Source organism: Xyrauchen texanus, chromosome 8, assembly GCF_025860055.1.
Source record: "Xyrauchen texanus isolate HMW12.3.18 chromosome 8, RBS_HiC_50CHRs, whole genome shotgun sequence".
In the NCBI taxonomy this organism is placed as follows: domain Eukaryota; kingdom Metazoa; phylum Chordata; class Actinopteri; order Cypriniformes; family Catostomidae; genus Xyrauchen; species Xyrauchen texanus.
The window spans coordinates 47,948,743-47,961,632 of record NC_068283.1 but is presented as its reverse complement, the minus strand read 5'-3'; the positions used below and the strand labels follow the sequence as shown (position 1 = coordinate 47,961,632).

The 12,890-nt window shown below is 41.0% G+C and overlaps 1 protein-coding gene across 1 annotated transcript; it reads right to left on the bottom strand.

Annotated features, from left to right (window-relative positions):
- Nucleotides 1-4,226: 4,226 nt before the first annotated feature.
- On the bottom strand, nt 4,227-11,553 carry LOC127647395 (alpha-2-macroglobulin-P-like). Its single transcript, XM_052131600.1, has 34 exons — nt 11,471-11,553; nt 11,152-11,335; nt 10,914-11,070; nt 10,771-10,823; nt 10,631-10,651; nt 10,379-10,544; nt 10,221-10,305; nt 10,027-10,141; nt 9,828-9,948; nt 9,635-9,744; nt 9,388-9,558; nt 9,084-9,311; nt 8,793-9,005; nt 8,567-8,716; nt 8,315-8,440; nt 8,120-8,207; nt 7,782-7,923; nt 7,449-7,674; nt 7,255-7,375; nt 7,049-7,170; nt 6,914-6,965; nt 6,723-6,806; nt 6,459-6,635; nt 6,291-6,366; nt 6,055-6,211; nt 5,897-5,971; nt 5,656-5,818; nt 5,385-5,569; nt 5,079-5,297; nt 4,882-5,003; nt 4,705-4,786; nt 4,538-4,621; nt 4,344-4,449; nt 4,227-4,267 (listed from the first exon to the last, which is right to left on the bottom strand). The coding sequence occupies exons 1-34, from the start codon at nt 11,551-11,553 to the stop codon at nt 4,227-4,229; spliced, it is 4,305 nt and encodes a 1,434-aa protein (XP_051987560.1).
- Between the last annotated feature and the right edge of the window lie 1,337 nt (nt 11,554-12,890).

Here is a 12,890-nt window from a genome sequence, read left to right as displayed (position 1 = left end):
CCGTTTCTGTTAAAGCATGTTTACATTTTGCCCTTATGTGTTTCAGGGGTTGCTGGCATGCTGAATCAGCATTTCCATGGGAAACAAAACTTACAAATCTGTTGTATGGAAGGTTGCCAGGAGATGGGCGGATAAATTATAATTCTTAAATAAGCAGGACAAGGCAGAAGTACCTTTTTATTTCTTCTTTATTTTCTGTATCAACAGGAACTCATACCCTCACTCACTACCCTTCTCTGTTCTCTTCTTCTCCTCCTCTTTTTCATCTCCCTTCTCTTCTCCCCAGGAGCGCCCTCTACTGTTTAACACAGGACACAACATACCCACCCTTAGTTAAAGTTACTAAGTGCCTGCTCCACTTAGACCACCATATTTACATTTACACATTTGGCAATGGGACACAATGGTGGTGACTGTGGGGATCGAACCAGCGACTTTCTGATTACCAGTTTACCAGTTATGGTCATTAGACCACTACACCACCACCACACCATATACTAAGTATTTATTTTGTAACCAGTATTACAGAACAGTAACATTAATACACATTTAGCATATAAGTACTTTGAGCTATGTGACTCAGAATTTCACATGTCTTTAATTGTAATACTCCGAGTACCCTCAAGTCAGCAACATAGTAAAAATTCAACACCCAGTATTTAACAGAACAATATGTGAAATAACCATTTTGTTTACAATGGTTCTTATTTCACTTTATTTTCCACATTGTTTCACCCGTGTACTTCTACTTTGTATTTTATTTCAGTTACTATTTAATCAAATGTACTATACAAAGTCTTTCATCCACTCAGGTGCTTTTGCCGATCTCTCACTCCTCCTGATTACATCTGAACGCTCTTGTGACTGTGAACTGAAACTCTCTTTTGGTTGAGGGAACTTGGTAAGCCTCATTCCATTCCATTTTTTCCCATCACTCAGCAGGTAAGTATTTTGTCCTATTTGTTGACGAACAGACAAGGGTTGTGTATATTTGGGACAACCCTTAGTTACATGTTCTGGTTTTCTGACACTCACCAGATCTCCCTCATTGTAGAACGTATGTTTAGCTCTTCTTCTGGTGTCAGTGTAGTTTTTGCTTTCCAACTGTTTGATTTTAACAAAGGCCTTTACTTCAGCACATTTGTCCACCTTTGTTCTCATTTTCCAATTGTGCAGGAGTTCAGATGGTGAAACACCAGTTGTAGAGTGTGGTGTAGCGCGGTAGCTCTGCAAAAACTCCGTAATGGCAGGTTTCCATGTTTTTCTCTCCCTATCAGCTGACAAAAGACATTCAGTACACGATTCCAGCGCTCAACTGCACTGTTGCACTGGGGGAGGTACACGCTTGTGAGCAACTGTTTGATGCCTCTTTCTGACAGGAATTCAGCAAAGGCAGATTAAACAAATCGAGGACCATTGCCTGTAACAACAAACAAGGGGTTACCTTCACAAGCAAAAATGGAATGCAGAACGGAAACAACCACTTCCGTGGTGACTTGAGACGCAAATGCCGCTTCCGGCCACTTGCTATAGTAGTCCACTAAGCAGATGGCAAAGCGACATCCAGGTGAGGCATTCTGAAAAGGTCAAGTCCAAGTTTCTGCCAAGGACCGTCAGGTAAGTCTATAGGTTGCAAAGGGGCAGGTGCAGTTTTGTCATTTAACTGGCATGGCAAGCAGTTAGCAATAACAGAATGCACTAAAGTGTCCATTTTTGGCCACCAGTACAATTCGCAAAGTCTGTTTAGTTCTGACTAGTCCTTGATGAGTTTCATGCGCTAGGTTGACAAGAGGGGCACGCAGGGGAGCAGGTACAATGAACCGATGCTCACCTCTCCTAATCAGTCCATCCTGTACAGACAATTCATCCCTAACTAAGAATAAAGGGGCTAAGAACGGGTTTATATCCTTATCACCAGGCCATCCGGCCTGTATTTGTGTCTTAAGCAAGTTCATTTCGGGACACGCTTCCGAAGCCGACTATACATTCTTTACATAGACTTCACTTAATTATAGACCAACACTACCATTTAAAAGAAGTCTCTTCTGCTCACCAAGACTGGATTTATTGGAACCAAAATACAGTAAAAACATTGATATTGTGAACTATTTTTACAGTTTAAAAGAAGTTTTCTATTTGAATATATTGTAAAATGTAATTTGTGATCAAAGCTGAATTCATCATCATTACTGCAGTCTTCAGTGTCACATGATCCTTCAGAAATCATTATAAGATGCTGATTTTCTAATATGGGCATATTTAAAAGTGCATTTTACTCATTTAACCTGAACACATTTGCAAGTACAGGCTTTGTTGATGATAATGAAGCAGCATAAACACTAGTTAAAATATAATCTAAACGTTCATATTATTATATCATAATACATACATTTATATAATACAGCATACAATTTAAATGCCTGCTTTAGCCGAAACATTGAAATGTAACTAAAACTTGAAATATGTCCTAATAGGCAATACTCTGAATCCTGGCTGGCAAGTCTGGAAACAGTCCCACTAGTAAAATATGTACGTTTATATAAAATAGCATGTCAGCTAATTAAAACTAAACTTAATCATCTGAAATAGTCTCCTCAGCTTGATCAAGTCTCTTCAAAATACAAACATTCATCGGAGTCCCGCTCTGAGGAAAATGTTAACTCTTCGTCACTATCCAGGAGTTTCCTCGCATGTGTATTGTGCAGTCTTTCAAACACGCAGAAAAATGAATGAACATGTTACGGCACAGTCAGGGGCGTTCACCATTTGCATTGATCCTCAGCACATGTGATCACATTAGGGATCATTAGCTGAAAATGGAGAAATTGTACGTCACTTTGTTACATACAGATTACATTGCAGGAGAATATGTCTTCAATTTGAATTGTTTTATTTCAAAGTAGACACCTCTTTCGGCATACGTTTCATAATTGTGTGGTAAGTATTCAGAGTTTGTTCATTTGTGACGAGTTTCCAATATATGCTCGCCAAAAGAGACTACTTACAGCTCACCCTTTTTATTTTGCAAAAGCAGAAGGTTTTGTTATTGTGAGTGTACACAAATAAATGTAGACCCTTTATAGCCTCCAATTTTGTATTTTGTCGTTTCCGCTGGAATGAAAGAAAAAAAAAAAAAAAAACAGCAGGACACGCCGGCGTGTCCGTCGACCCCAGAGGGTTAAGGGCTCTTGTCAGATCTGGCTGAATTGGTCAAGGAGAGGTTTGTAAAAACGTAGTTATTACAGTGAAAAACATCCCACAGGGACATATTTAATGCTGAAATATAAACCAAAGCAAGATTATGCGTTACTACCTACTTTTGCCATTTCATAGCTTTTAAAGTCCTGTGTGGATTCTTATTTCATTGTGGTTTGCCTCGAAAGAATTTAGGGCATTAGTTCTGTACAGCAGTACCTCCACTCAAAACACAGCCTGTGTAAGGCACCTATCCTGGTCGCGGAACTGTCTGAAACTGTCCCCATCCACTGCACCATTTTGGGCGTCCACACTTGTTGGGAGTGTTTGAATTCCAAGTGAACCACTCCTTCCCTACTTTTGTTCACTCACTTACCCACAATGCACTCCTTTGCCCATAATTCAGTGGTGGACAGCGAGGAGTTTAACGCTTCCTGCAAGGCTTTAGTGTTGATTTTATTAAATTGACAAATCATTACTTAAACTAGAGGCAAACTCTCGTTACCAGATCACCTTACGCCCACAAGTTTTGGGCTTGAACTCATTTCTTAAACCAAATAGAAATGTTTTGACAGAAATTAAGGTTATGGGACTACCCATTATGCTAAGCACTTCAATTAGGTTTCCTTGGTCAAAAGGGCTTGTGCAACTAGAGTACAGGAATGTGTGGAAAAATAACTGATTCTAGGTCTCAACCCAAATGCATACAGTGTCAAACACGTTCGATGATTCAAACACTTGCAACAGAATGCGCAAGTATAGTTCTTTGATAACAGCACAATACACAACCACATGACAAGCCTACAAGTATCATGTTAGGATCCAGGAAACTCACACCCCTATCAAGATTAACTGACAGGACAAACAGCCCTGCATCCAATTAAGCATTATGTGCTTGTGAATAAAATCATGACTAGACCAAGTGCGATTCAGCAACAAACCAATAATGTTGGTCTAACAAGGAGACTACAGAAAGATTGAATGTATAACATTTTATTTAAGCCAAGCATCCTACAGCCAGTAGAGTACAATTATATGCAGGGGGATGTGTATACGGTCTCAAACTGATCACCTGAAATGGAAACAGGAAATAAGCCAATTTTCTCCTACAGAAGAGAGCAAAACCTCAGGGACATTGAGAAGCATACTTGTTTGATAGTAGTCATAAACTCGGACTACAGCTGGCTTGAGATTTTTCACTGCTTGAACCGCCATCAGTTGGAGCATATAAGTCAGAGGCACATTCTTGGTAACCTGCAATACAGGAAAAACATGTACATACTGCATGTAGCATATTTTAATGTAGCTGGTAGGGTTAATACATCCAGTATACACTTCTCACCGCTTTCAGATATACCAGGACACGATCATCTTCCGCATCAACACGCTCCACTAGTGGGGCGTACGCATTGGGTGGAGCTCCAAGCTGTGGAAAGGACCCATTATTCATGGTTACATTATGTAGCTTCCAACATCTTGGGATTTCAGTCACCTTAAAAGAACACCAACCGTTGAGGTGTCTGCCATGAAGCCTGACAGAATTTTAATGTCCACTATAACCATGTTGGTACTCCCTTTTGGTCCATTATATCTGAAAACAAAGTTCAGAAATGCATTAAAGTGGCTCGTCTATTAACACCTTGACTAAATCAAGCTTTTTGTTTTTTTCATGCAAGCGGTTCTTACGTCACAGTGAAGTTGAGCATGAGTTTGTCTCCAAGTGGTCTGCATTCTCCCTTCACTTTAGTTTCAACACTCAAGGTTTTGGTGGTTTGAACAGGTGGTGGGATGTTGTAGAACATTGCAACCTATGAGTGGAAGTCAAGTTAAAGGATAATTGGGACATGGAAGACAGACAGACATATGAGCCAAAACAGACAGACCTGCACAGACACGCATGCAGAACCAGTCACTTTAACACTGTATTTGCCAGGAACATTCTTCAGCGGCTTCTCCTGATACAGCAGCCGGTTGTCTCGATTCACATCAAAGTTATAAACTTCTCCTCCTGCCGACAACTGTACAATAACCGTACTGGAGCCCCTGGAGCTGAACACTGCAGTCGCGTACAAGGAGAGAGCCTGAAGTGCCACCACAGTGTCCTAATAACCACAAACAAGGGGGAAACTGCTTTCATATGGACATGAAATTACTGGAATATTGTGCACTTGTTGGGTAGTTCACAGAACCTGGGTGGAAGAGAAGCCGCCGTAGGGATTCTGCTGAGCCACAAGCCAGTAGACAATCCTGTTAGCATAGCCCAGATTAACTGCAGAGAGCGGGTTTACAGAAAGAACAGCTAACAGCACATATGAGCTGATCTCCACTGCCAGAGTGTCACCCGATACAGTCTGAGACCAATGGAGACGTCCTCCTTTAGGACAAGAGGGAGAGAAAAAGGTCAAAAAGGCACCAAAACAGACTAGACGCCTCAATTGAAATGTCTAGTATATGGTTTACCATCATTAATAGCAACATTGTCCAAGGCATTTAAAAGCTGTAGTCGAGTGTTGGTCTCTCTAGCCAGACTGAACGTGTAGGCAAGCAGAGCAGTGGTGTAGGTGTTTCCCAGGTTCCCAATGACGGACCTCAAGCATGACAAAGCACTGGTGACAACAGGATCCTGGAACGCAAATGTGACACTACAGCCAAAACTGGATTGTCAATAGCTTGTACAAATGCAACCCGTTGCCAGTTTTACCGTGGCTGGGATGTCTAGTTCAAGCAGTGATGCTGTGATATAGGCGGTCATGGTAACATTATCACCAACTCCACCCTTGAACACATGAAAAAAATACATACAAATCAGAACCATCTCCGACCTCAAGTCTATACGTTACGGTTTGTGCAAAGAAACACCTTCATGTCATTGCGGTACAGATTTCCCTGTTGCATGAAACAGCCATCTGAACCCTGCTTGCTTATCAGCCAATCCTTTGCGCTCTGAATGACATGTGGATCAATGAAGATGAAGTTCTGTGCTTTGCCAAAAGACCTCAGGACAAAGGCAGTCAACCTGTCCAAGAGAAACTGAATTTACAAACTGGTTTATCCACTGGTGACAAAGACGACACTCGTGCAGCAATGAAACTCACCATGTATTCGACGCCTCGAAATCATATGTGCTGAAGGAACCGTCGCTATGCCTGTAGTTCAGTTGGTTTTGGTACCCTGTTTAGGTCAAAAACAGAACAAGTTCTCAATGTCCATCTGAAACATTTAAAAAAAAAAAAAAAAACCCCATCCAAGGTCCTGTTGTATACCACTCTTAATGTTGCCTGTGGCTTGCTCCCGGATGGCTGGGGTCAGCTGCTGAGTGACTATCAGATACTGCAGAATGTAAATATTGGGAGAAAGAGCAGCTATATTCTGTTCTCCACAGCCACGTGGCATGTGTAATAGTCCATCAAGATTCTCCAAAGCACGGCCCATTATATCCCCTACAAAAGGAAAAGAAACAGGTTAAAGCTTATAAACATCTGAGGTACGGGCTGAATGTTTCAGTTCTCATTCATTAAACTGTTTACCAATGACTGAAACGGAACATCTGGCTGATCCCTGGATCACATTTGCAGGAAGCGTCAGCACAACCTCTTCTAAAAGAGGGCTTCCTGCAAAGCAGAGTGCAAAGAAAGACTGAACACAAATGGGTCAGCACAGAGCACTAGGCTAATATTTAGCTGTACATTTGGGGGGGGGTTATAAAGTGGAAACGAACCCTTTGGACACAGTAACCAACTCTGGGTCTTTATCCGCTCAACTCCTTCAGCCTACAAAAGCATTAAAACCAATTCCTCAGTAAATGTACCAGCAGCTCAATTATCAAACTCCAGAAAGTTTAACACATGCTGACCAGTACAAGTAGACTTGTAGTCACTATGTCAATGCGTCCTCTTGCTGGCACACTCACAACCTCATTGCCACACATAGCCTGGGACTGCTCAGCCTGTGCACTGACAGTCACATTTAGAGCTCCTGTAAATAAGATGAATAAAATAAACAAAACCTTACAAGACCAGACAATCACATCAATGTAGTGAGATCTGATGCAAAACAGACCAAGAACAGAAGCTGTGAGAACCCATTTGAAGGTCTTGCTCTCATTGGTACAGAGACAAGATGAATCACTAGACACCGGTTTAAGAGTGTAGCCCGATGATGGAGCTGGAGTTACTCGTACCTGCCAGAGACCAACATCATTAGTGCACATTGAGATGAGGGGATGCCTTATGCAAAAATAGACAAACCCTGACCATGATGCACTTGGACTGATAGTTGAAGACAGTGGCCTTCAGCTCCAAAAACTCGCCACGGATGATGGAGTAAGGCAGGGAAAGCGCCAAGAAGAAAGGCTGGAATGCAGTCAAAAGAGCAGGAGGTGCCAGACCTAGACCGTTGGAGGACAGACAGAATGCCTCGGTCTCCCATGTGGTGATAGTGTCAGGAACCTTGATGGGAATCTTAGCAGATCCAGTGACCCTGTGTAGAAGTTACAAAGTCAAAAAGGCATTTAGGATATGAAAACATTGTGAATAAATGGCTTTCTGGTGTCAACCATTGACATTTAAGCAGATAACCCAACTAACCCCACATCAGCAAGTTGCCAGATCCATGTTTCCGGAAAGAAAGTCCTGATTGTCAGGTCAAAAGAGGAACTGCTGTCATCCGCAACTGCTCCTGACATGGCAAACATTGGGGCAGCAATTCCAGCTTCCCTAAAATACACAACTGAAACAGAGAGGAGCAAATGAACAACTAGTTGTTCATGCATACTGATGCACTTTAGGACTATAAATACAGAAACATAAGGTCATATATGAAAGAATAAAACGCTTTATGGCACACTCCAGAACAAACAGTTGCAAAGCCCAAAAAACTGGAAAAACTCATTTCGTGTTTAATAAACACAGCTGCATGGACCTACATCTGTTGCGATAATAATTCAGGCCCCTATACAGCAGGCAGTCTGGTTCTCGTACAGGCAAATTTGTAGCAATCTTCAACCCCACACTCTGCCAGAGCAACAAGACAGACAAAGTCAATGAGATGCATGTAGTGTCCAGTTAGTCAATTAAGCATGGCAGTGCTCACAATAAACAAGTCAGCAGTACTTTTCCACCTTGAAAGTTTCGTAGGCTTTGTCTGTAGGAACAGCTCGACGGGGTCTAACAATCAGGCACTCCTGTTCATCCTCCACCTCATATGGGTAGTCTGACTGGGATTGCATCGGGAGTAAATTGAAGACCTGGGACCATAGGAGTACATCCATGTCAAAGAGACTCCAAAAGGCAATAGACTCATTTGAAACAAACTAGGACAAAGTAATAGATGGATCACATTCCAAAAGGAATCACCAAATACACATGGATACCGTTTCTGCATTCAAACGTCTTCCTGGCTCCAAGATCCTGATGCTCTGATCTATTGCACTGAGGCCACACAGTGATCCTGGCTGAGCAGAGAGAGTCATAACATTTCCCTCACCAGGAACAGCCGTAACAGGGGAGAACTGCAGGGACACCTGCAAAAAACCACCAGTTCTCACTACAGGACACGTCACTTGTCCAATCATAAAAGCAAGAAAGTGTACTTCAAACCTGGTTTTTAAAACACATTTCAGTGTTAAATGTTGCGCTCCCAGCAACTACATTCTCACTGGGAAGAACACTGAATGCCAGAATCTGCACTACTGGAGCAAAATCTACAGCAATTGACAGCTTGAACGATACGGTGCCAGAGGTTACAGAACCAGAAGTCCTCACATTAACGTTCTCAAATCCATGTAGAATTATGACTCCTTTGGACAACACCTGACAAGTCAAACCGGTGCGTCAGTGCAGACCAACAAAACAACTTTAAAACATCCACTACAAAACTGATATACTCACCATATAGATAATGTCAGTGTTGTAGTTACCAGACTCCCCAACAAAAGAATATTTGATGGTCACAGTAACCTCAGCACCACATTTCAACGGCTGCACGAGCTTCACTATAGTAATTTCACTAAATGATGGCATGTAGGGCGTAGCAGGTTGGAAAAGACTAACAGTCCTTCTATCGGTGGTAAAGTACGCCCTTTTGTAACCATAAGACTCCTCTGGAGTTGCACTTGCCTGGGGAACAATGAATGGAATTAGTTTCTTGCAAGTCAAAGTCTTCCATTTAAATCAGTGTACTCAATGAACATACCACCAGATTAACATCAGCATTAGGAAGACTAGCTGTACGGAGGGAGAATGTGGCCAGTCCATTTTGGTTTGTAGTAAGATTCAACAACAGTTTGGGTGGCCAGCTGGAACTCTCCAGGAGATAGATTGCCTTGCGTGCAATTGGGGTCCCATTGAAATTAGATGCGGAGATCTGTTAGGATAGAAAGAGGTTGGTAAAATGAATCCAATGTGAAGTGCTGAACTGAAGAATCTTACATTTTATGTACCTTTCCCATTATGGTTGATCCAGGTGCAAAATACTCCGGCATGTCCACAAACGTGACATTGCCAATTTCAAACGTTAGGGATACGGTTATAGATTTTGTGATGACAATGTCTGGGGAAAAAAAAAAAAAAAAAATTAATGCACAGAACAAGCTTGCAGCAGCTTACTTTTGTTCAGGTCAGACAATAGCTCACCGGTTCCCTCTTCAGTGAGGTTCACGTTAATGACAAAAGAATCTTGCAGACGGTCCTCAAATTTGGTGTTTAAAAACTCTGACATATTGAAGTTGTGGGAGGCACATCCAGTGTTAGTCATCTTGTAGCAGAACACAAATGGTTATTGTCAAGTCAACCAGATAAGAAAAAGAAACCCCACTGTACTGTACTCACACACCTTTATGGTTTTATTCAGGCATAGAGGGGTCAACTCAGGAACCGGAATGTATTCAAAAGGGTTACGACAAACTTCAATCCATGTTTGCCCAGGTACAGGTTGCCCATATGTGTATCTGGGAAATAGTACAATGAACGGTCACTCACCAACGACAAGAGGATTGGGACGGTTAAGAAAATAAAGGCTTCACTTACTTGCCACAAACCTCAACTTTCAGTCCCACATCTCCAACACTACACATCTGTGGTGCTTTCACGGTAATGTCAAACTTGGGTAAAACTACACCAGATACAGAATGGTTACTCAAGATCTGAAGTTACCCATTTTGATAGCTTAACCAACTTTGACTTACCGTATTTTTTCACCTCAAAAACCTGCGAAATCATTCGTTCACCAATAAAAGCCTTCAGTGCGTACATCCCTAGCCGAGCCTCTGGGTTTAACTCATGAGAAAGGGTCAATATCCACCTTGTGGAGGAAACATTTGTCCACTGACCAATTCGGTTACTCTGACTGTCCTATTAGAAATAAAATAGCACAAACTAAAGCAAAAGCACACACCAACAGCAACATATCTCAGACTTGAGCAGGAGCAAATTCTTACCTCCACCAGCACCAGACTGTACTGTAAAACAGAAACAAAACATTTCAATCTACACACTCCAGCACCAATGTAATTTAATATTTGCAGAACTAAAATTGATCAATCTTGCTCAATATGTTCAAAGAAAGATCAGGTCTAACCATTTGATCGAGAGGCACAAACTTGCCATCCATGGTAACAACTCTGAAATTCACTGTAAAAGGAGAAACATTACACGACACATTTCAATATGAAAATGTACAGTAACGGATTCAACACTAATATTCATCCCAGGGTCATTCACCCATTTGTCCTGGATTATAGATGGGTTTGTCTGTTTGGATGAAGGTCACAGGTAGGGAAGGTCTGAACAGGACTTTCCTTTCTTCTGCCATTTTGAAAGCCCTCCCTTGAATTACCACCTTCACTTTCTGCACAGATTCTACCTCTACTTGAGGAGCCTGTAGTAGAGAAATGTTTCGTTAAAGGTACAACAAACCGGAAGGTAAAATTGCACACAGCTACACAATCTGATGACAGACCCGAAAGTTAAAGCAGCGCTGAAAGACTGTTGCAGATCTCTGCAGCACAAGTTGAGTGGTCACATTTTTCTCATTAAAGAGAGAAATGCTCATCGTGAGACTCTCATTGGGTTTGAGAAGGCCTGCACACAACTTGGCCTCAGACCCCGACTCAATCACTGCAGGAAACGTCACCATGAAAAATCTATCCAAATATACAAAGCAAAAGTCTTAGTTTCAGAAAGTCAGTATGTATTCAGAAATAACCAATCTGACGGAGTTTACACTATTAGCACAGAAAAGACAACAGGGAGCTAAAGCCCTTTTTAATGGTACTTACGGCCCTGATCTTTGTCCATTAACAGCAAAGAGGAACAAGACTAAAATTTGCCTTTTCCAAACACAAATCTCCTTTAAAGCCATGGAGACAGATCATCCAAGACTCAACACAACTCAACCTTCTCTTTCAGAAATACTAAATAAGAAAGAAACTACTTTTCTCATTCATCTACACTGATATTTAAACACTTTTCCTCATTATGGGGAGGAGTTCATCAAGCTTGTTAAATTGAATTAGCGCTAGAGCACCTTGAGCCAATGGAAACATCGTTTGGGTGGAGCTACAACCCTTCAAAATTGGTGTTATTTGGTAAGTAGACTTGATTAACACTGATTGAATGTTGTGAGAGTTTGAGAAGCGCTACAGCTGGAGATGGGAGAGATGCTGAATCTGACATCAGAAACGTAAACAGAAACTTTTGTGTGAGTGATGAGAGAAGGAAACTACTGCATGAGATCTGTTCATTGTTGTATGTATTTTACAATCAGGTATTTTTCTAAATTTGATCTAGTGCACTTAAGAACAATATGAAATATGATTTTTGATCCTAGGTCTCTGGGAGACCATAGCCCTGTAATAATACATGGTGATATTATTGAACAGGTTTCTTCATATAAATACTTAGGAGTTTATATGGACAATTTACTATGCTGGTCTTCTCACATCGACAATCTTTGTTCCAGACTGCAGCAGAGGCTATACTTCCTGCGAAGGTTAAAAATGTTTGGAGTAAACCAGAGGATTTTGTTTCTATTTTATCAGTCTGTTTTTGAAAGCTTAATTAGATACTGTATTACTGCATGGTATGGAAATCTGACTGTTCAATCTAAATCAAAACTAGCACGACTGGTGCATTCAGCTCAAAAAATCATAGGGTGGGAGAAAAAACGAACCATACTAGAACTGTACGAGGCATCTATTTCAAGGCAAGCTAAAAGAATTGTCTCTGATGATACACATATTTTACACAAGTATTTTAATTTGCTACCATCAGGGAGAAGATTCAGGGTCTTGATGTGCAAGTCTAATCGTTATAAAAACTCTTTTGTTCCAACTGCGATCAAAATTTTAAATAGAGATTTTTTTATTGAATTGATGTAGTATGCTGCTAGTTTTTTAATATAATTCATTGAAATGTGTTATTGCTTATTATTGCATGTTATTGTATGCATTGTGTTGTGTGTGATTGATGTTGTGCACTGGCCGTGTCATGCGGTCCAAGACAAATTTCCCAGGAATGGGACAATAAAGTATAATAATAATAATCAAAAAGGAAGAGTATTCATGATTGAAAGAATGAATAAACAGGTAGGCTTAAATAATGGAAATATTTGTTACCAACACTCTGAAATGAATTGAAAAATCTAGGCTTAAATTCCCAATGGTTGGCTAAGCCAGTATGTAGCATGGACTTCGATAA